At 39.4% G+C, this 24344-nt stretch overlaps 1 protein-coding gene across 3 annotated transcripts in view; it reads left to right on the top strand.

The window, feature by feature from the left end:
- PCMT1 (protein-L-isoaspartate (D-aspartate) O-methyltransferase) overlaps window positions 1–18339 on the top strand; it is a 35641-nt gene extending 17302 nt beyond the window's left edge. The window contains exons 5-8 of one of the 3 annotated variants that reach the window (XM_075748423.1): window positions 1674–1794; window positions 6474–6559; window positions 8073–8242; window positions 16094–18339. In XM_075748423.1, coding sequence (XP_075604538.1) covers window positions 1674–1794; window positions 6474–6559; window positions 8073–8242; window positions 16094–16106 — 390 coding nt within the window. In that variant the 3' untranslated portion in view covers window positions 16107–18339. Of the gene's footprint in view, window positions 1–1673; window positions 1795–6473; window positions 6560–8072; window positions 8290–16093 lie in introns of all 3 variants that reach the window. The other 2 variants (XM_075748424.1, XM_075748426.1) reach the window with 2 other exon arrangements.
- Window positions 18340–24344: the final 6005 nt, after the last annotated feature.

The following is a 24344-nucleotide window of genomic DNA, read 5'->3' as shown; positions in this document are numbered from 1 at the left end:
TACCTGAGTGCACATTGATGTCATGACAGCTTTACTCCTATGATGATAATCTAATTTGTGGTACTTCTAGGAAAGCTTTATGTTTACTAGTAAACTAATAAAGTATCTTTAAGATTTTTGTTTAGGTTTTCATGTTAAACTGCTATGATATTTATCTACACAGCATACAAACTTAAGTTTATTCACTTTTAAAAGTTGCTGGCAAATAAAAGTAAATTTAGGTTTCATTCTGTAAGCACTGGAATTATGAAAAGAGTGGGGTATATTTTTATTCCAAACAGACCATGGAGATTCCCAAACTTGTGCCATTTTGCTATTGTCTTGATCGCACGCACTTTAAAGTTCCAGGGTAATAGACGGAGGTAATTGATGAGGACTCAGAAATAGCATAACGGACTGTGACATGCAGCAGGAGGTTCTCTTACTTTCTATCAGGCTGTTTCATGCTACGACCATTTTGTTAAATGTTAATTTCTGTGACGTTACCCTTTGGTGGACTACACTGGATCTTCTGCCAGCTTCTGCTACAACCGACTGCCAGGCATTCCTCCAAATAATAACCTGCAGTTCTCATAGGGAAAACTTGTCATATGTCTTGCTCTATTTAAAGGGCTAGGCTGGTGGTCTTCCACTTGCAAAAGAAGAGATAACACTGCTCTTTGGATGTTTTTAACATAGGATTTGTCCATAACAAAACAGAAAAAAAGCCCAACCCATGATAGCAATAACAAGTTATTAATTTTCCACATCTTAGCAACATTAAAATGTAAGATATAGAAACATAACTAATTCATTCAAATGTATCCAAATCCAAAGTTCTATGACAACATGGGCTGCTAGGACATACTGTGCCATTGTGTTTTTCAAGCTGGATCCTGTTAAAAATGGTCAGATTTTAAGATTTGGATTCTCTTTCTGCTCTCTCCAAAACTGGAATAATATTTCTGGAATAAAGACACAATTCCGGAATAAATACCTGTAATGGAGAAGTATTTGTTAGTAGGCCTTTTTTCCCCCACAGAATACACAGATCTTTTGTGACCTTTTGTGAGTTATGAGCTCTCAAAAGTTCCACTCTTCCTGTGGAAGAGCGCTGTAAATCTGAAACTAGATTAATGAATGCAAGGGTAGGTAAAAAGTAGTTTGTCCCTGACTGTTAATTGTTGCATTTGCTTCTGAAAGAATAGTACTCTTGAGATGACTTAGAACAAAATGCATGACTTAATATTTTCCTTGAAGTAAGGTCTTCTCTAGAATAAACTTAATCTTTAAGTAGTTCATTCAACATGGAAGGAGATTAGTCCTAGTCTTTGTCCTTGAAGTTGTTACTTTCTATTGCGGGTAATGCAAACACTCATAATCAAATTTAACTTTTAAGAATTCAGAGAAGAAATCTCTAATCTATACTAATAGTGTAACTTAATTGAATCACATATCAAAAAGATGACTGTAACAAGCATTTTAAGACTGTAATGACAAACTTTAATTGCTAGTTGCCTTTAGCAGTCAGGACATGTCATTCTAAGCAGTAGTTTTAATAGCATTGGGAAAACATGCTACCACATTACTGGTTTTGTTTTTATTTTAGAGAAATGGGCTCAGAGATAGAAAAACTCATTCTATAACTAAATCACAACTAGCAGAAATTATTCAACTGTATATTTTTGTTCCAGGTTGGTCCCAAAGGACAAGTTGTAGGAATTGATCATATCAAAGAACTAGTAGATGACTCAATAAATAATGTCAAAAAAGATGATCCCACATTGCTGTCTTCAGGAAGAGTGAAACTGATTGGTGAGCATCAGACTGATATACTTACTAATTAAACTGATATTCTTTCTAGCAGCTGGTTGAAACTGACTGGAATTGGATGTGATTAAAAATTCTAATTTAAGAAGTTAAACCAAAGAAAGAAGAATGAAAATTTAAAAATCCAGGTCGTCTTGGCCTTTGAAAAATATCGTCTTCATACAATTTTGAGAATACGACTTCTGGTAATCTTAAAGAATATGTAATCATTCTATTAGAGAAGCTTAAGATGGCAGTGTTCTCCGGTGAAAATATTTTATATGCTGAAGGTCTGTCATGTTAAACTTGCTATTTAAAATGGGGTTTGAATGCACAACTTTTCTTGAATAAATGTACTGTCATCTAAATTTGAGTGTTTTAACAAAGCCTTCATACTTCTGATGTAGTAATTGAGAAAGCTGCACACAGTGTCAAGTGGAAAAAGTACTAGATTGGTAGTATGCATCACTGAAGTTTATTTCACTTGTTTTTAAAATTAACAGTATTTGTATGTTAGGGAAGTGATTAATTGACACCAAACGAATTCAATCAGAGTTACTGAGAGGAAATAATGCTAAAATTATACAAGGACAGTGAATTGTTTTACATAATACTGATTTGACTAAAAAGAAAAAGATACTTTTTTTTTTTTTTTTTTTAGAAGATGAAAAGGTGGCAGGAGGAAAGCATTCCCTTCATGTTTGTTTAAGTTTAGAAAGAAGTTGAAGGTCTGAATTATTTTGAGGCTTCTTACCAGAGCACTTGGAAAAATTATTATTATGAGATATTTGGCTCTTCATTACTATTTTGATTCTTGGTCTTTTTAAATGAGAGACTTTTCTAAATCTTTATTTTTTTTTTTTTTTTAGATAAGCCAATCAGCACAAGTACTTGTACATGTGTATAAAATGCAGTGTCCCTCACTGAGGACACTTATGCCTTAAACTTTCCTGGAAAAGAAGTTACACTGAGACTGGGGCTGGAGAGGGAGAATGGGGGGATAATTTCTGTTGTTGCTGTACAAGAGCAATTTGGACTTATGGTTTTGTTTGTACCTGAAACAAACTCTGATGTTCTTGGGAGCCTAGAATTCTAAGTAAACATCATCATCTGTATTATGTTTGACTGTGTAGCAGGGTGCCTAAGAGACTTCTGAGTAGTTCTGTTGTGAGGTACATTTAAAAAAATAGATGGACGAGTAGCACTTCTGTGAATTAGGTGGAGAAGGATGTTTCAACTGTACTGGATTCCTGGGAGTTCTTTAATCTGGAGCTGGAATCCAGACAAAGCTGTTTTTAAAGCAAACCAAAAAAACCCAAACACATCCTATCCTCCCAACCACACGAATAAAAAATACCCTCTGAAAACCCAGGGTTGATTGTTGATGGGAACTGTATGCATTAAGCCTAGTTAAGTCAGTTGCTGGCTTTTGACAAGTATGCTTCAAACATTCTCCATTGCTTTATCACAGCTCAAATATGCCATAACTGCATTTCAGAAGCATCAACATTATTTGGGTTATCTCAGTGACAGAACTGCACTGAGAACTCAGGAATAGGTATACTTACAGAATGTCTATATTAGCTTGTGGGGTTTGGGGTTTTTGTGGGTTTGTTTTGTTTGTTTGTTTTCGGGGGTGTTTTTTGGTGTGGCTTGGTTTTGTGGTTTGTGGGGGTTTTGTGGTTTTGGGTTTGGTTTTTTTTTTCCTTAAAATCAGGAGGTTGCCTTTGAGGTAAATCTCTCAACTTACTACACTTTGACTCACATGAGAGTATTCCTGGAGAGCACAAACTTTGATTCCTTTTGAATGAAACTAGACTGGATTATGTGCTCTGCGAAGTAACCAAATATGTTTGATATTTTAATGGTATTAAGTCAATAAGACTAGAACTAGACCAGAGCAATCATTCTGAAATGCATATGTTGCAGGGACGTCAGGTTCTCAGCAAAAACTGGTTTGCTGTACAGATCTGCTTCTATTGTACTGCACTATGTGCTGATGCAGACATAGCCGGGGGGATGAGGGTATTCTAACCACGGTGAAGTAGCTTTCTTCTGTTTCTGTGCTCATGCCACAACTCTGTGTGAAATAGGTCTGCATAGAGACACTGAAGGCTTGAGTACCATGATCAGCAGATCAGGTCTAGCTTCAAAAACAAGCTGCAAAACCCCTTCATGTCAGAAAGTCCTGACACTACTTGCCCCCCTCATTGCCACCCACCATCATGATTACTTCATTAACAGGCTGCATGTAATTGGAGATATCAGTAGGATGGAAGATGTTATTCAGGATGTAAGCACAAGGTCAAAATTTGGGTTGCTGTTTCCCCTTGGACATTGAATAATGTAGTAATTTGTATCATATTGAATTTATGAATGCTGACTTAACTGGGGGGGGTTAGTGTTGTTGTTTTTTGGGGTTTTTTTTAAATCCTCTGGTTATCTAAAAGTGTGTTCCCATTGTGGGTGGATATATACCTGACTGCTGTAGCCAGGAGAATTTATGTGGATGTTAAAAGGGAAGAGCCATGCTGTGCTTGATGCACATAAATGAGCTTTTTTCTTCATGTGTGTGTGTATGCTGATTCTGAAGGTAGTAGCTTTGTTTTGGACTACTGATTCTAAGAGCAGAGGGTTTAGATGTTTTGGGTTCTTTTTACCACTGTCAGTGAGGTAATAAGATGTGCAGAAGTCACTTTCAGACTTCTCTGTGCAGCGCAGAAGGAGCATTTAAGAATACATGCGTTCTCCAGAAAGCAACTTAGCAATTTCTTTTACAGCTGTTTCTTCAACTTACCAGTCTCTTCTTTTGCCAGCAATACAGGAGATCACTGCTTCTAATGCCTACTGCTGCATCTTAGCGAATGAGGGTTTGTCTCCCTGTGTAACCAACATCATTCAAAGCAGTATCTGTGTTTAAGCTAAAGAAGTCTTTCTCCATTGCCTTCTCTGATGGAACAGCAGCTTGATACAGTAACACGTCACTGCTTCCCCTTCAGAGGTGTACAGTGCTACTAAGCAAATATAAACTATATACTTGACTACATTGAAGTGGTTGTTCCAGTAGAACCCACTTTGGCAGAGTCAGAGAGATTAAGCCCTAAAAATACTGGAACTTTCATCTTCGTTACTGGCAACAGTAATAAAAGCTGACTTAGTGGAATTGGTGATTGATAGGCATGACTTCTTTTGAAGCATTGGAAATTCTTGCTTGGCACCTCCTGCCTGTGGCCCTTGGTTGGAGCTTGTGCTGGTCAGAATTGATGATATGAGAAAAGAAGTCACTGAGCTTTAAGGGGCTTCTCGGTTACTAGGGAAATATGCTCTCTTCTTATGGTCCTTACGTTTTGGGTGTAGAAGGTCCTTGCAGGGTCTTGTTTCAGATAGCAAAGATGACGAACTCCCCAATTTTAATTGTTTCAAGGAACAGTCCAGATCTTCCTGTACGCTCTTGCATTCTTAAGGGTGTTGTTATTGTCCAGGTGGCCCTCTGTATCACTAAGGTCAAAATTAAATCTGCTGTGGCCACCATGTATTTTTCTTGCCTTGTGAGTTGTTTGAAGGCAAAAAGTTCACAAATTTTCAGGCTCTGGCAGGGGCTTACAACTTCTTTTGACTTGTTCAGCCTTTTAATTAACCTGTGATAATAGTGATTGCACAGAAGTCAAAGCTCAGTCTGAAGACAGGAAACCCCAAACAACTATTTGTGCTGAGCAGAGAACTATGTTCATTAAGCCTCCTTGTTTTTTCTTCCTGCCTGATTACTGGGACTTCTGCACTCACTGAGTGTGAATTTATGGGTGGTTTAGCCTCATTTACTACTTTTGTTCCTAAATAACTCCAGAGAGAGCTTGCCTAACTTGCTCTGAATTTCCTGTTGGTTTCCTGTAAATACTGTGGATACCACATTCACATCATCTTCTTTCAGAACTTAACTCAGGGTCTAGTTTAGTTTGCTACATTTCAGTGACTTAAAAAAGACCCAATCTGTTCCCCTTTCATCCTGAATAACTGGGATGGTATGAGACACTGGTGAGAGGGTGCTTCTCCCTGAGTTCTCCCCCAAAGCTGAAGCTGCATTGGTAGCCCTCTTAATAACTTAAATACTCCTAACATCCTCCAAGCAGCTACCAGGGATCTTTAGCGACAGGTCTGACCTGGATATCTGTGTTAGTCCAACAGTTGTCTGCAGGAAGGATAGTGAGACCCATCTGCTGGCAAAGGGGGATGCGTGGGGATTAGTGTGGTACTGCATTAAGGTATGAGTGTACATGTGGACTTCATTCCAACCGGTAGTGCAGTGATAGGCATATAGTCCATATGAATACTTGCTTTGTCTTTTCCTCACCTTTGGAGTCTTCTGATAACGTGCTTATGAGACTTAATGCTTGAGACATGATTTGCATTATATTTAGGGATGGTATGTGTGAAGGCAAGGGAAAACAAAGTGTATTTCAGGTGCTTCAGTAATATGTCACATCTTTTATAAGTGTGTGCAAGTATGTTTGAGGGTGTTTTGTTGCATCTATTTTACAACTCTGTTAATATTTTTAAACTGATTTCATCACATTATTACTGCTCAGCAGAATTTTAGTTGAAATCTGAGCGTAGCCTTTTATCTACCCATCAGCTGTTTTCTCCACTTCTTTTGGAAATGTTAAAAAAAAAAAAGTGTTTTCTTGCAGTGGGAGATGGAAGAATGGGATACGCAGAAGAAGCTCCCTATGATGCGATTCACGTAGGAGCTGCAGCACCAGTTGTGCCCCAAGCAGTAAGCCATTATGTTTTATGTCTGTGATTCAGTAATTTCTTAGCTGTAAAGAACACTTTACATACATATATATGTAAAATACTTGGTAGACTTGCACTGCTGGGAGTATCAGTGGGCAGGGTGGTGTTACTGTATGGTGTGGGGTTTTTTTCTATTATAATTGGGTTTCCTGTTGGGTTTGCAAAAGCTGTATGTTCTAACAACTCTCTTCTAAATATATTTTAAAACAACTTGTGTACAACCCTCTATTACAACAAACTGGAGCATTTTATTTAATAAATTAATTTGGTTTTATCAAAAAGTGTTTCCCAGATTCCAAGGTGTTGAGCCTGTTGGAAAAGTAACATACTCAGCTGGAAATACAGACAATGCCATGTGTTTGTAGCTTTCAGAGTGGATTCAGGGCAGTTCTTACTAGAGAAGCTGAAGAGTAACTAGGGACTTCAGAGTGTGCATACATGAAGTCCATTCTTGCAGATAGGATTTTTTTTTCCTTTTTCCTCTTTCCTCTTCCTTTCATCTGGTGAATGGGAATATATAGCATGATTTTGATGTGCTAGATATCAGTTAAGTTTTTTTAAATCTGAATTTTAATGAGGGATAGTGAAGGACTGGAGGTTTGACGTGCTATAGACAGATTAGACATTTCCAGGCATTGGCAGTTGTGTTTTGTTTGGTTTTTTTTGGGGATTGTTCCCAGCAAAGTGTTGACAGATGAGTTACAATGGTAAAGCTTATTAGTGAATGAAACAGTTCTTAATTACAATTTTTGTTAGTAACAAGGATTAAGATTTTTTTTTCATGGTGTCTGGGAAGTACTGAATTTTCCTTGAGACTACTGTGATTAGCCTCCTTCTTTAATTATGAAAGCAAAAAAAAATTCCAACCATTTCTCTCTCATACTCTGTTACTTGTCTCTTATCTTACTCACTTTCATATATTTTAGACTAGTTTCATAAAATGCTGTTCAATTCACAGAATGAAAGAGGAGCTGTTGGATAGTGAGTGTATTATAGACAACTTAAAATTATTCCAGGAAGATAAATTAAAAAAAAAAAAAGTCACAAAAATATTATTTTGAGGGCTTAAGGGGAGATCAGTTACCCCAAAAATGTTAGACAATGAGCCTGTACTGATGCATAATAAGTACCAAACAGTTAAAACTGTAAAAGATTGTATCTACTGTAAAAATAATTTGTGATTTATGTATTTTCCCCCCTCTTGTGTAGAAACTAAAACTGCCACCAACCCAGTTAATCCAGTTACTATTTTACTTTCTTTTGGAATTATATGAAATTATTGTGAATGTTTCTGTAATACCAGTTGTTGTACCATGTTGTTGCGATACTCTCGTTTTCAGTGCATTTTTTTATTTTTCCTAATTGAAGTAGTTATCTACTGCATAATAGTAGATAGATAAATTCTGGTAAAGCTGTTAATCTAAGGTAACAAACTTTGGATCCAGCTTCTCTGAAGCAGCTGGTTACATTCTAATTTCTGTGTTGTGTTCTAGCTTATAGATCAGTTAAAACCTGGCGGAAGATTGATATTACCAGTTGGTCCCGCAGGGGGAAACCAGATGCTCGAACAATATGACAAACTAGAAGATGGCAGTGTCAAAATGAAGCCTCTGATGGGAGTGATATATGTGCCTTTAACAGATAAAGAGAAGCAGTGGTCCAGGTGGAAGTGATTTTCTGTTCCACTTACTTCTTCCACACACATGCAAGGTGAAAGGGTGTGAATTTTAAGCAGATAGACTGCAAGGCCTGCCTTTGCTGCTGTCATTGCTTTCTGCTCCTCCATACCATGAAAAGTGACTCAATCTGCATTACTACATCACCAAAAGGAGGTTATGCTAAGTTTGAGTTAATTTAAAAGCAGAAGAAAAATATTGCATGGGTTGCACTTTGTCTCCTTAGGACATGTTTTCTTTAGTCTTTGGTGTGTTGAAGTTTCTTATTTGTTGTTTTGAACACAGTATTTTCTAAATTTAAACTTCCCTTCTAATGAACTACTTATGACCAGCTTGCCCAGTAATTAGGGTAAAGTGTAAAATACTATTTAAGAATAAATATTATTTTGTTCTGTAAGTTAGTGGTAATTGGGTGTTCATTTTTTATTTTTCTGAAATGTCACCAATGAGGAAAAATCTTTGTAAAATCCTTTGTGGGAACTGTAGATAATCTTGTGAGCACTTTTCCCTCAGCCTCCAAGTAGCAGGAAGTGGAGAAGGTAATCCCTTCTTCCCTGAAGTATAAATGTAGCTGAGTAGTGTTCAGAAATTTTCTCAGACATGTTATTAAAAGTCTGTCATCTGTCTCTGATGGGGACATGTTTGTGTTTGCCAGCACAGCAAACTCTAAAGGCCTTTCCAGAGGTAGTAAACCTTCCAATTTGCTGAATTGAATGGCCAGTAGCATAGACATAACACAGCTGTCAGCTTAAACCATGCTAGGCGTTAGTATGCGAATGAACAAAGCAGCAGTCCTGTTTCGCTTCCTGGCAGAAAACACTTGTGAATGTATTATCTGTGTTAATGAAGTGCATAGATGTGTATTGAGTTCTGAAAACAACTTTTGAGCTTTATAACTCCTAAATTTAGATTTTTTTTTTTGTTTTCCCTTGATATTCTGGAATATAGCTTGTGATTTAGATACAGGAATACTTAGAGTTTAAGCTATCAAAATGTCCATAAAAAGTACCAATAAAGCAGTCTGCATTACTGTCGCTTACTGAAACCTCATTTCAGTGTTTCTTGGATTACTGTATACCCACCACGTACAAATTACTCCTAGAACAACTTTAATGAGTCGCTGCGTAGTTCAAAGCTTGTGAAGCATGCTCGCTATTCAGATGTTTTGTATTTGTTATGCAAATTTATACTTTTGTCCTTGAATATTGCCAATATTCCCCCAGCATGGTACTCAGGGGTTTCCTGCCTCTTGTAAGGCTTTGGATGTCTTGCTTTGTTGTTGGTTTCCTCCTCTGGGAAATGTGGTGGACTTTTATTCAAGTTTGGAGTCCATGTTCTGCTTACTCCAGAAAAGAGAAGCATTCTTCTTAAGCCTTCCTTTTTACAAGAGGTTTTCTAGATTTTTCTGCATTTCCACCTGATCTGATTACAGTAGCAATTGTGTTTTTTCATAGCAGCAATGTGTGTTCTTACAAATAGTGTTTATTGAAGGCTTTCTGGAATGACAGTGGTTATCCTTTGCTGGTGGTGAAGGTGGTGTATATTAAGGACTAGAATTCTAAGGTCTTTGCATCTCTTCTGTGCAGTATTGTACTCTGTTTTCTCTGCTAGCCTAGGAAGAAGTAATAGGTTGTCTTTGGGCTTTCTTTGGTTATGAGTATTGTGGGGTTCTTTTCCCCAGATTTTCTTACCAATTTCGGTTCTTTTTCAGAAATACGTCTTGATTTTATGTATTTATTTTTAAGTGTTAAGAATATACATTAGTGTTATCAGAAAAGCTAAGTGCTTAGCCTGAAGGGTTGCCTTGATCACTACAGTGGCATAGAGGCTTTTTATTGCTATGCACATTTAAATTTGGTTCAGACTTGGAAATCTCTGTTAAAGGAAATCTCAGAAGTCCACTTCTTGTAATGTTTGTTTTTTCTTTAATTGTCCTTTTTGTGATCTGAAGAAAATTCCCATTCCCTTCTCAAGGATAACTGCCAGGGCACTGCTGACCTTACTCAAGGTCACATCTATCTCTGTTGTTGTTTTTTCTTATTGATGGGTCCAAGGTGCATGGTCAGCCAGCTGCTGCTAAGGAAACTCCTAATTATAAATCATTGTTTGTTATCTATGCTAGCATCAGAGATGAAAGAGGTATTTTTTTTTGCACTTCCTAGATTTCAATTTATCTCTTCCAAATTGTTGAAGACCTGTGAGCAGAGATCAATTTGAGGGTCCTATGAAAGAGAAGCTGTAGTGTTTGAGACACTCTAGTTGCTGTAAATCTAAAATTCATTGAACAATCATCTTTTTTAGAGTAGTTCAAGAATTCTGTGTGTTTAGCTTGTCATTCTCTTAGTTTACGTTGTTATGCAATTTCATTCTTAATGCAGGTAACTGTTTTATCACATTAAGAATTGGTGTCCCTTCACAAAATGCAATTGGTAGGCCAGCAGCATTTTCCTAGGCTAGCAGACCTTCCGGTTTGCAAGAAAGGAGCCACTTGAATTTTTGCTCAGCCATTCACATGTTGGAGAGGTTAGTAAAGTTCCTTACTCGGGCTGCAAGGTGCTTTTTACAAAGCAGCACAACAGTGACTTGATCTCTAAGTGGTGTTTGAGGTCAAACCTACCTTCAAATGCTTTGCATCATTCCTCATTATGTAAAACTGGAATTTCTAGCACAAGAAAATCTGGACTAGCTGGAAGGAAAAGACTCCTTGGATTTTGATAAATTGGTGTTGTGGTGCTAAATACTGTTATTTTGTGGATATTGTTTGAGTTCTTTAAATTTAGTCCATAATTTTCTAGTTTGGGTTCAGCTGCAGTAGTATTTTTAAGCTCCAAGCATTAGTGGGAATCTTTTCAAACGTGACTCCATGACACATTTGGAAGTAGAATATACACAGGAACCCTATGTCTGGTATGAAATGAAATCCATTAGTGTACCGGAGATCCAGCAGTAGGTGTCCACTTATGTGGTTAACACAGAATCATGGAATGGTTTGGGTTGGAAGGGACCTTAAAGATCATCTAGTTCCAACCCCCCTGCCATGGGCAGGGACACCCTCCACTAGACCACATTGCCCAAAGCCCCATCCAACCTGGCCTTGAACACTTCCAGGGATGGGGCCTCCACAACCTCTCTGGGCAGCCTGTTCCAGTGCCTCATCACCCTCACAGTACAGAATTTCTTCCTAACATCTAATCTAAATCTCCTCTCCTTCAGCTTAAAGCCATTATTCCTTGTCCTATCATTCCATGCCCTTGTAAACAGTCCCTCTCCAGCTCTCTTGTAGGCCCCTTTAGGTACTGGAAGACCACAATAAAGTCTCCCTGGAGCCTTCTCTTCTCCAGGCTGAAGAAGCCCGACTCTCTCAGCCTGTCTTCATAGGAGGGGTGCTCCAGCCCTCTGATCATATTTGTGGCCCTTCTCTGGACTTGTTCCAACAGCTCCATGTCCTTATTTTGGAGACCCCAGAGCTGGATGCAGTACTCCAGGTGGGGTCTCCTGAGAGCAGAATAGAGGGGAGAATCACCTCCCTCGACCTGCTGGTCATGCCTCTTATCCTTTCACATAAAACTTCCCAATTATTAATTGGTTTTTTCCTTACTGTTAAGTAGGGAGGAGAGAAGACCTCTTGTGCCACACAGTGGAGAGCACAGCGTATTGGTACCTTATTGGCAGTTCTTGTGTAAAATAGGATCTCGCTGGCTTTACATCTCTGTGAGAGTTCACTTTCTACTTATATGGAGAAACAATTTAAAGAGAATAACAATGAAGGAATGCTTAGCAATGAGTCTCTGTTGCAATCATGGATTTTATTTCCAAATAGGCAACTGTTTTAAAAAGTTAACAAATTACTTTTAACTTGAAATATTACCTTAGTAGAAATTTATAAATGTCATGCTAAATTCATATTTGCTAATAAAATACAAAATTATAATGACAGTATACCCTTTCTGAGCAAAAAAATGCAGTGACTAGACTGGGTCTGTTACTGTATCCTACTTGTCAGTACATACAACATGATTAAGCACCCTTTTGGAAAAATGTATTTATTAAGAAATATTTTAACATGGTGCTACTTAGAAACTCTTATTCAGTGTTTCAAATGTCCCTAGCAAGCTAGTTGTCTAATTTCAATTGAAATTAGCAGGAATTGTTTGCCCAGAATTCCTATGGCTATGCCGATTAATGATTAGGTTAAAGTTTTTTATTTTACCTTGGCAAAAAGCAGCTCTGCAGGAAATATTTTAGGTTAAATTTAAAATGAATATATTATGCAAAAATACATGTGATGTAACTGATAGGTTGCAGAGAAAATTCCTTTTCTTTGTCACTTTAACCTACTCTCTCAATTTGATGATTGATCATAGCAAATAATAAATACTTTATAACAATAATAATACTTTATAGCAGTGCCTTTCCAGATTAAAATGCTACAAGCACAAATATTGCATCTAGTTACCTTTAAAATTACAGAGGGAGAAATAATTTGCTGCTGAAACACTGAGTAGATACTGCAAGTCAGAGTGTAGCCTAATATGAATGAGAAGTACAGTATCAGTAATGACAGCATATTTTTCATAGATGAATGATGTATCAAAAAGGGAAAGTCAAATGCTGCCTAATGATAAGAAAATTGAAGTGGATCAAAAAGAGTTACAGATTTCAGATAAATTTATAAATGCTTGTTCAAATATATAATTTGAATGCCTTCCACCAAAGAGGTGGAGACAGACCACAAAACTTCATGACTTACCTGTACCCCAAACTTCTGTTATTTCTTACTGTTAATAAGATTTGTGATTGGGTTTTTTTCTTTCCATAATGAACTCTGACACTTACCTGAAATGTTACTTATTAGATTTTTCTGAGAATGTTTCTTAGTTTGTTGTCAGATACTGCCAATGGGAAATGTGGAATATTCCTGTATATGTTTTCCCTACTAGTAGGCCAAAGTGTTTCAAACTTTCTTAAATTTATTTTTAGAATAGTAATTTTGAGCTAATGACTTCTGAAATTTGCTTTAATTTGGGCTTCTGAAGTTGCTTTGATGCCTCAATTGACAATATTAGATGAGTGATTCCCTTGCTAGAATTCTAAGGGCCTGAGAAGGACTATTGTGATGACTTAAAACCCAAATATATATATTACTTACTAGCTCCTGCTTAGTAAGCAGATTGGAAGGAGTGCATATATGAAGGTGGAGGGAAATTACATGAGTTGTGTAAGAATGACAGCAAATAGTCATGGCCAGAAAAAGGGACAAAACCACAAATTACTTAGTAGATCTTTCCTATGGCTCTAGAGGACAACAGGGTATTTTTACCAAGGAAATAGCAGTCTTTTGAGTCTTCTTTTAAACTTCGTAGCAAGATAGCTCTTTTACTGCTGGGAGGATAGGCAAGTATTCTGGTTTTCACCAGTAGTTGAAACCTGGTAGATTTCATGGCTTGGCAGCTTCTGTTCCATCCAACTGAAGTTCAGATCAACAGATGCTGTTTTGCAATGTGTATTTAAGTCTGCGAGCTGTTCACATTAGTTGGAAAGCTGAGAAGTGTTACCTTCCTGATGATCTAGGACTTTTCTGTAACTTTCTAATATATATAGTACAATAGTGCACATATAAGCCCAGCTTCTCATAACAGTAGAAAATAAATGCTGCGTGATTTTCACACACACATATCATGGATTGTTTTGGGCTGGCATGCTGTTGTTAGATTAGTAAGTAGTGAAGAGCAAGTGAAAAATCTCTTGAGGGAGGCTGATCCCCTTAATACAGTAAATGTTCTAATAAACAGAATATTAAAATCTTTATTTTGAAAGTGACACCTAGGATATACATAACTTACAGGAACATTATTATGTGGTCAGAATTAGCTTAAAGCAATGCAAAATACCAACAATTAAAATGACGTATTAGTATCACTTATTTGAATTCTAAATACAAATACTATTTTGTAAAAGAAAAAAAAAAACCCCACACTTCAATACATGAAGTACGTCAGCAATGTTATGCAAAAACCTTGCTAACATCTGTGGCTGGGTAAAATTATCGTGTTTAATAGTTTCAGAGTAAATACAGAATTTTTCTTAGGCTTACAATTTCTTGAGGATCTTGCTTGGGTTTAAAAGACTAAGAATTATTTGTCACAGTAAAAGGTCAGGCTTTTACAAAATTATGAGAGTATATGGTAGGAATCAGGATGAAAGTCACATCAGCCATTAGGCATGTGAGACTAAACCAGCAATAGCAGTAGTTATTACTTACATCTGCTTTTTGAAGTCGTAAATATTAACTGATGATGCAGCTCCTGGAAGCATTAAGGATGAATGAAGTACTTGTCCTAAATTCACCAGCACTGCATTTTAAGCTGAGTATCAGATGTTAATTTATTTTTATCTGTTTAAAGTAAGCAAATACCCATTCTGTGAAATAGACAAATATGGAGAACTTCCAAACCTGTGGCTATAAACAGATTTTTTTTAGCCCTGCCAAGATATGTTCTTCTCCCTTCTGCTTTTTTTGCTTTCTGTAATTACTGCAGCACTCTGAAGTTGTATGATTAATACCTCACTATTAGAAGGCAGTGCAAAGTGCAAAGAATGCAAATATTTATCACTAACAAATCACAAGGTTTGTATCCCAGCTGCATTAGATAGAACATGAGTCATTTAAGCACTAGTTGCAAAAGCCTTTTCAGTTGCTTTTAAAATGTTTTGCATGCTCATTCCATGCTGCGTGATTCCTGAAGGATAATGCCTTTGTAACTTGAAAGCTTTTGCTTGTGTGCACGTAGCACTAAATTGTTGTGGGTTAGTTTGCACGATAGCTGGAAATACTATTGTGTATTGAGCCAGCAATCACATTAGTGACGTTTTTCTTAATTCAGACGGTGTTTGCTTTGGCTAATGAGGGTGATGCACCTACTAAAAGAAAAATTGCAGCAAACTCAGTGTGAGTTTATAGATCGTTTGTGCCTGGGGGGGGGTGGGGGAAGCAAACACTTCTGTTTGAATTTTCCAACATTCATAATGGTGCAGTGCATGGCTTTCAGATTTGATGGACATTTTGCATTAAAGTTAATGCTTTAGAAATATTTAAACAAATCACTAATATATTTCACTGTTGCAATATGGGTTCTATGGATTTCCTGTTTCAATGTGTTTTAAATGTCCTGCAGGAACAAAAGCCTGCATTTTCTAGATTCCTCGTAGTGATTTAGAGAGACTTCTTGATGCATCCTTTCTCCTACCCGAATCTCCTTTCAACACGCACACACACCCTGCTCTGCCCCCACCCCTTCCATAACCTGGTCCTGATTTAGCATAGCTCCTTCAGGAGCTAATTGAGCTCCTCTGCGAAATAAACAAAATAGGTGGTACAAACTGCATGACATTTGATGTAAGATTGTGTTCCTAGCTTTCTTGAGAGGCTGCAGCTAAAGCGAAACTTGCCTTTTTGGCAGCTACAGAGAAGATTTTTTGCCAATGCCCTGTCTAGTAAGTTGGCTCAGTTTCTTGCCAGCACGCAGCCAATAGTTTGGATGACAGGTAGCTGTGTAACTAGCTGTGTGGTGCGGAGGACATTCATTAAAGCAAATGATCCATTAAATGTAAAATAGAAGGACCCATATTTCATGATACATCACATAACAGTATGAGGTGATATGGGATCGTTGTTGCCTTTCCTTTTGGTTTTTTTTTCTTAAATGCTTTAAGAGACTTCTGAGGTTTTGCTGATTAAGTGCTGAGCACTTAAATGTAATCTGATTCAGTATCAAAACTTTTCAAATATGATTTCCAAGGGGAGGAGAAACATAACTGCATGTGTTTTCTTTCTACAGGGATGAATTGTAAAAGCTACATCATCTTGACCCAAACATAGTGTTACAGTGGACTGCTCATCTCCAGTTCTAAAAGCTTTTTGAAAACCAACAGCATTGCAGCTTGTTTTGGACTTTGTTATACTGTTGTTATCAGCATGGAAAAGCGTGGTGTTTGTTTTATTTTTTTAGATGCTCAAGGCAAATCAGATAAAGAAATGGTGGAAAATTTTATGTGGGCACTGTTTTATTTAACATGCCTTTATTTTACTTTCATCTGTTCAAAGTGAATTTCTGCAAAACTGCAGATAAAGACCTCTAGCTTGTGAACTCTAATTTTGATGGGGGTACTTGAACACTCACTTCTCTCGGCTCCTGTGTCCCTTGGTAAAACTGCTTCTGTGCACCTTATGACACTACATAGGTAATACCAGGTTTTCTGTGTTCCAATGTCTGCTAGATGCTACTAAAAGGAGATGAACTTCCTTTTTAAGCTTTTGACATGGTGTCATAGACTAGCATGTAGTAGATACAATCAGCTGCTTTATTACCTTAAAACCAGGCGTTTGTATATATTAAACTTCAAGACATCAGAGGTGGGTGGCTGCTCTTATCAAACATTGCTGTTCAAGTTGGGTATAACAGATGTGGTTTTTCCCTTCCCTTCTGAAATTAATTAATGGAGTCTTGAAATTCTGTTTTGGTTTATAGCTCACTACTGATGTGATGCACATGGATTTGACTCCGTAAATACAATGTAGGCTGTGTCCCAATCACTGAACAGTTTATGCAATGCTGCTTTGCCAAATAAAGTTAAAAGCAAAAGGGGAGTTGTGTGCTTGTGTGGAAGATTAGGATTGGTATGTAGTAGACCACTGAGATATGGATTGCTAGATTCTTTATTTTAAAAAATCCAGTTTGGTTCTGAAAGAAAGTTGCTTTTGGCAAAGCAATTTGCTCTATTAACATTCTCATTTTTCTAACTGTGGGCACCCAGGAAAAAATCTGGCTTATGTTTTTTTTATTTGCTATACCAGGAAAACATGATACATGCAAAAGGAATCCTGGACTCCTAAGTACAGATAGAGATGCAATTGTTTCATATAGATGAGTAGTCAGAAGGCTATAAACCTTTTTTCTGCCCCAAGTTTTCTGTTTTGGTACTGTAAAATGTCAACAGCAAGTTGCAAAGCAGTACAGTAAGGTGAACTGCTTTAGGAAAGGGGGGAAGTATGTCTTGAGTCCTCTTGCTCAGAGTTGAGCAGCCGGGAATTAAATTAAACAGCATGTTATCACTATTTTCTTTTTGTGGTAAGAAAGGATTATGGAATAAAATAACTTGTGTAAAACATTTTACCCATAGTGATCACTGCAAAAATACATTTGAGTTTTTGTGGTGGGACAGCAATAATTTTGTGATGGGATTAATCCCTGAAAGCATAAAGGTTAAAATTCAAAGGTCTCTGAATATAAAAGAGCAACATTTTAAATAACCTTCCTTCTGAAGGTCAGCCCCATCCTATTCCTGTGTACAAGATATGTATCAATTTATGTAGGTGTTTGGAAGTTAATGTACCACCTCCTGATCCGACTGCAGCCTGTGAGCACATACACAAAGATTAAACTTACAAAGGAATTAATATAGCGTGTATTCTAGAAAATACAATTCAGAAAAACCCACTTGCGTCTGACAAATTTGTACTAACCCACAATCAACTGTGAATCTAGTTCTTGGTGTTGAAGTGAAATATCTTAAATGATGCATGCTAATGTTCAACCTTTTGGTCACTGTATCATTCAATTTGAGTTCAGCTTTATTTACATCTTCTTACTAATTTAATCAGTTAAATGAAAGATATGAGCTCAACTGTATCCAAATTCTTGTGTCTGGACACAGTGTAATAAGCTAGCCTAACTTGGAAGAGGTGATAAAGCTGAGACCCAGCAACAACTTCTTTTGGGGAGAACCACTTCAGGAGGTGTCAGACTTCAGGGACCAAGGCTGTTGGGATTAGCGCACCCGTGCTGCTGAAGGGGTTGCTAATAGACAGGAAAGGGGTTGCTCAGGCAGCAAGGAGTATCCAGGAGTAGCATTTAGGAATTGGAAAATGAAAACCCCTCCATGATGGAGCAATGGTTCTGAAGTAAAAACTTCTTGGAGAAGAGGACAAGTTGAAATGCAGGAGATTTGAAGAGCTTGAATAAATGCTGTGTGAACTGTCTGGATTGCTACTTTGCCAAATAAAACAAATTGAGAGGAAGCTGTATCTAGGTGTCTGTTTGCTTTTGTGTTTTGTCATTTGGGATTTTTTTTAATCTTCACATGTCCAAAAAGAAAGCAAGCGTGTATAAAAATACTGGTTTACTAAATGACCAGAACTATGTATATGTTTTCACTTCATTAATGTGGTGCAGCCTATCACAGCAGTTACCAAGCCTGGTAATACCCTACGGAACAGAAGTGGAGTTTTCCTTGGCTGTTTAGAATTTCTTTCCGTTCACACCTGTGTGTGTTGGGGAACAGGCGGTGTGCGCAGCGTGTCAATTCTGCCTGCCATCTGTGGTTGACTCCGGCTTGCTAGGAGTGTATGATCTGTCTCTTGCAAGGATCAAAGTTTGCCCTTCTCTGACGCACTGACGCACTCTGATGTTTCACTGGATTGTTGTGGTCCCTTCTAAGCCGGAACAACTTGGGAGAACAGATTGGCTGAACCTGTGACAGTCACTTGTCCGGTTGTCTCCAGGGAACAGGCAGTAGAAGACCTCCAGAGTCTGAGCAGAGGAACCAGGAGCCCACAGCTGCACCTTGAAACCCCCAAACAGCTGTTGGTGCTCCACAGAGAAGAGCAGTTTGGAGTGCTGTAGGGATGCTTTCTGTTTATGTAGCAGGAATTAGTTGTTGATTTACGATTTCCATTTAAACTTGAGGGCATGACATCTTTTATCTTTTTTGGAGAGAAACTAGCGCACAGAGGGTGTGCACCAGCACTGCTGGTCGAGGCCACCCAGATGATTCCCGAAATGTTTTGTATTCGGGGAGCATGAAATGGGCCCTATTGCCTGGAGCAGGGGGCTCTATGTGGTAGGCTCTGGAGCATCCAGCTGGCAGCAGTTTTCTCCGCCTGTGCAGTGTTTTTGTGACAGGGTGACAAGCTCCAGGGTTTTCCAGTGTGGAGGGGCTGTGGAATTAACTGTCAGCACAAAGAGGTAAATTAAAATGCCCAGAGGAAAACTCTGAACCAGTACTGCCATTCCTGCCAGAAAGATGGGTGTTAACCCATTCTTACCCCCACAGTGTTTTCTCCCTCTTACTCATTAATGTGCCCTAGGACGTGCTGCTTTTGATTTAAATGCAGGTCACAGAAAGAGGATACAATTGCAATTCCTTCCCAATTTTGACATGTTGGAAAGGGTGAGTAATGCAAACCAAGGTCACGATTTGTATCTTTGGTTCCCTTTAGCTGATTTTTGAGGTGGAACACATTATGATGCAGTTAGAAAGGTCAATAATACTAATTACCGTTGTGGAACAGTTCTTTGTCCCAAACAATGTGGAAGAGGTATTCTGCTGAAGTGAATGAGCAGTGGTCCTGGTTCAGCAAAAAGGCACGATGAGGTCATGCGAGCACATTGTACAGAACAAAACAATGCCCAAACAAAAACCCAGAAGGCAGCATGCATGCAGGGGGGTGCAGGAGACGATGAGGTCTGAAATTGGTCTTTTGCATTTATACATCAGGAAGCATAAATTAGAGTTTGAATGCCATGGTATACAATAGATGGATTCAAGCATGGGGTTTGAGTTGGTTTTGTGGGATCATACAGTTTGCCTATGTTGGCTCTATTTGAGTTTTTTGTCCATCTGCTTATAACTGTGAAAGGTTGAAGATCTTCCCAGTTGTGGGAAGAGCACAGACGCCATAAGGTATCATGAATCCTTTTGCCTTTCCTATAATCAATGTGCACTTGTGTGCTCAGAGCACCCAGCTGCAAGGTTTGGGTTTCCATCCCTCGGCCAGGTCTGAGGAAATCGGCTTGGACCAAAACTTGGCCTTCTGCGGGCAGAGATGCTATAAACTGTGTCCTGTTTACCTCCCACATTTCCTCCTTGACATACAGGGCTGCTTTCTGTTTCAGGTAGTAGTTTTATACGCAGCACAAATCCATAACACAGCTGATGGTTTTGGAACTTTCCTGTGAAAGGCTGTTATTGTTCTCTCATGCTCTTGGCAGGGTGCTAATGAGATGCTCAGCAGAATGTGCTCAGGAACTAATAATCATCTTTCTTTAAATGCTGAATTGAATGGACGTAGTCACTGCTGAAATAGGTATGGGGGAGCTCCAGCTGCCCATTGAAAATTGCCTGAAAGCTTCAGGAAGGAGAAATGGAAAGAAGTCGCCTCATGTCTCATCACACCATGCTTGAAAACTGGAAAGATTTAATCCCGTGCCTTTTTAACAAAACTGTGTTTTAGCAACAACAGATCATTTTCATAAAGATTGTTGATGGAGTTTCTCCGAGATCTCACTTTGATCTCTTCATCATTCTTTGCAGTCCAGCCATTTTCATCATATGCTTCTGAGGAACTGACCTGCCACATATTCTTGGAAACGTTCCCTGAAGCTACTGAGAAGCTCAAGTCTTACTTTCAGCCATGTTTAGGCATATGTTTGCATCTTAGGTGTCTTTATGACGAACAGATGAAGTATCTTGTTTACCATGTTCTGCCAAATCCTTTCTTTTTTGCTATAATGGCGAAAGGGCATCTGAGGTTAATTGAGAACTTTTGCTTTAGGTGCCTTATGGACAAGGAGGACACTCTCAAAGGCCTCCGCTTAGGGAGATGAGTGATTCAGAGCATCTGCTTAGACTAATGCTCTGGTCAGGGCTCTGGAGAAGCTTGTCTCTGGCTATAGAGGCAGCCTCAGGAAAGTGGTCTCTTGTGCATGGAATCAGCTTTCAGGGATGCTTGCTTTCCCCATCGTCTCAAATTCCCATTGTGCTGCCTGCTTTCCAGTCCTTTCCAGTCCTGCACCCATTCGAGTTTTCAGCTCCCTCTATAGCTATGTTGTTCAGTCATTTGGTTTGAATGTAGATATCTTAAACATGCCTCTTGTGCATTAGGATCTGGTAGCTGTGAAGAACAGCATTGAAATGTCTTGCTCTGCCCTCTTTAAAACAGGATGAAACATTTCCGTTGGCCGAGCAGCTGACGACGTCCTCGCAAGCTGTGACTCTCAATCCTTCACAGCACTGAACCTTTCTGCCTTGTCTGGTTTTTCTCAGCCTGCTCAAAATACACTTGTCATTGATTTACCCCACCTGGAGTACTGCGTCCAGCTCTGGGGGCCCCAGTACAGGAGAGACATGGAGCTGTTGGAGCGAGTCCAGAGGAGGGCCACGAAGCTGATCAGAGGGCTGGAGCACCTCTCCTATGAGGACAGGCTGAGAGAGTTGGGGTTGTTCAGCCTGGAGAAAAGGCGGCTCTGGGGAGATCTAATTGTGGCTTACCAGTTTCTGAAGGGGGCCTACAGGAAAGCTCGTCAGGGTCTGTTTATCAGGGAGTGTAGTGACAGGACAAGGGGTAATGGGTTTAAGCTGAAAGAGGGTCGATTTAGATTAGATGTTAGAAAGAAACTCTTCACTGTGAGGGTGGTGAGGCACTGGAACAGGTTGCCCAGAGAAGCTGTGGCTGCCCCATCCCTGGCAGTGTTCAAGGCCAAGTTGGATGGGGCTTTGGGCAACCTGGTCTAGTGGAGGGTACCTGGTGCCATGGCAGGGGGGTTGGAACTAGATGGTCTTTAAGGTCCCTTCCAACCCAAACCATTCTATGATTTTATGATTTATGAGTGGTTTATAACTGTCAGCCAGGAGCCTTATGAATGCAAAAATTAAAATTCTAGCAGGTATCTTTAAAAACATGTTTCTGAACTGGCTTCTTGTGCTGACTCAGTCCTCCTAGATGTCTCTGTGTTTCAGAGCTCCAGTGCAGAGTGCAGCGTGCAGCGTTTCTGTTCTAGTACAAATGTATTTGTAGCCTTACGTTCTCCCTTTCTGACTTGTTTGAAGTAACTATTAGTTGAAAAATATATAGCAAAGTTATACTTCTACACATTTTTTTCCCTCTAAATATTCAATTTACAGCATGTTTCCCTTTTACTCAGGTCAAGCTGATTGTTTCATGGGCTCTTTTATTTCATGCTAATAACTTTGGCCTTTACATCCATCAGCACTCTCTGAATCTTTTCTAGCTTTTCCCTTTGCTTTTACTCTTTTAGCTTTTGCCATCAGAAATGAAAAAAATCTCAATTCCTGACGGTCATGAAAGCAGCAAGCACAAACCTCAGTGATGCATGACTCTGAATTCTGTTGGGGCTTACTAGAAAGGCGCTCTCTTTGTTTCGGGGTGGCGTGTTTGTGTCGCTATTGGTTCCTGCCTCCGACTCGCTCTGTAGAGTTTGGGATTGAAACTCTTATGCTTTATCTCGGATTTTAAAAGCAAATGGAGCATCACACTGACCTATTTCAGCCTTTTTGTTTTGCGAATGTGCTTTTGGAACTGTCCCTGCTATAATCCTGCAGTGGGGATGTTCAGGCTAGGATCCCCTGCAAAAGTGGGCAGCAAACAACCCTCGTTACGGAAAAAAACCTGACTTCTAGTTATGGATAAAACTCAGGTAAATATTGCTTGTTATTTTGAAATAATCTGTACCCTTAAGTGTATGTAAGTTGGTCTGAAGGGCAAAACAATTGAAAATATAAAAAGTGATCTAACCGAAATATGTATCGTGATCAACATTAAAATACACCGACAAAACAAATTGTAATGACCTCTCCTAATGCGCAGAGGAGTAATATCCACAGGTATCTGCTGTCAGCGCAATCAATATTCTCTGCTTCTCTGTCTAAAGCAAGCTGGTAGTAAAAATGGGTGGGCTAAGCATATTCCCAGATGTGCGGATAGACGCTTGTCAGTGTTTAGGATAGGAAAAACAGATCTGACAGGCCCCAAATAGTGATGATTTTCACACAGACTGTCTGACTTGTGCTACAGTATAAAGCTCCCCAGCTCCCAAAGTTTGTGTGAGAAGCCGTGAAAGCAGTTAGCAATGCGGCCATGCAGGTGGGGTAGAAGCAGCGCCCGCTCTGAGCACTTCTTTGGGACTGGGGAGAGCGAGTGAGCCCCAAACCTTCGGAGCGGCTGGGAAAGGGCTACGGAAGTGGTGTCAGCAGGAGGCAATGGCTGGGAGCAGCCCAGGGAGAAGGGGCAGCACCCACGACATGTCGACAAGGGTGTCTTGCCACAGCTTTTTCTGCTAGATGTGCTCTGGCTCAGTAGTTTAGTATCACTTAAAAGTCAAATAGTATGAAAACTATTAAATGAAAACACATGTTATTAAGACCAGTGTGCAGTAATTGTGGGAGCTGCCAAGCCAATGTTATTTTGCTAACTTTGTCTTGCTCTTCATCTGGCTGACAACGCCCAGGCTTCCTGGTAAGGGGCAAACTTTTTTTATTTCAGTCCAGCTGTGGAGTAACAGGCCTCAGGCTGGTGGTTTGCACAGCCCCAACCGCTACCATCTCCCCTCCTAGAAAGAAGAGTTCCTGGGAAGACTGTGGCAACTGTAACATAGCGATAGCTAGACTCCTATGCTACGCTTCCTGGCTGCTGCTCTCGCTCCAGCTCTGCTTGGAGGTGTTTATTCTTGTCTGCCATACGCAAAATCCATGAAGGTCAATTCCACCGGCAGCAGCACAGCAACAAAGCCTGCTCTTGGGGAAAGTGACTGGAAAGCTGAGCAGTGTCTCGCACCGCAGCGGTACTGGCTGGCTTGCGCTCCATGCGGGATCTCGCTGTTGTCCTGCCCGGAAGAGCAAAGACAAACCTTTTCATTCTCCTGCTGGCTGCGTGATGGAGCAATGGGTTTTGGTAATAGGAGCGCTGTGGGCACAGTGAGAAAGGACTACTTTTCTCACTGCTATAGTAAGATGGTGAAGGAGAATTAGATACTTAATTAAAACCCCAAACAAATGTCAATGATGGGAAATAATACTCCAATCAGATGGGCAGTGTGTCTTTCCTAGAAGGCTGTATTTAAAATGTGGTCTTCTGGTTCTTGCGCTATTTGCCATGTCTGCTGTAGGACAGGATGGAAGAGAGGCCGTGCTCCCAAGTTAGAAATGGGCAGCATGAGCAGAAGGTCTCCTGGACCCGATGTAAAGCTGAAGCACAACCGACCAGCCTTTGCCTAATGTGGCAGGAGGGCTCTG

Source organism: Balearica regulorum, chromosome 3 (genome assembly GCF_011004875.1).
Source record: "Balearica regulorum gibbericeps isolate bBalReg1 chromosome 3, bBalReg1.pri, whole genome shotgun sequence".
Lineage (NCBI taxonomy): Eukaryota > Metazoa > Chordata > Aves > Gruiformes > Gruidae > Balearica > Balearica regulorum.
This window is presented reverse-complemented; position numbering and strand designations above follow the sequence as displayed.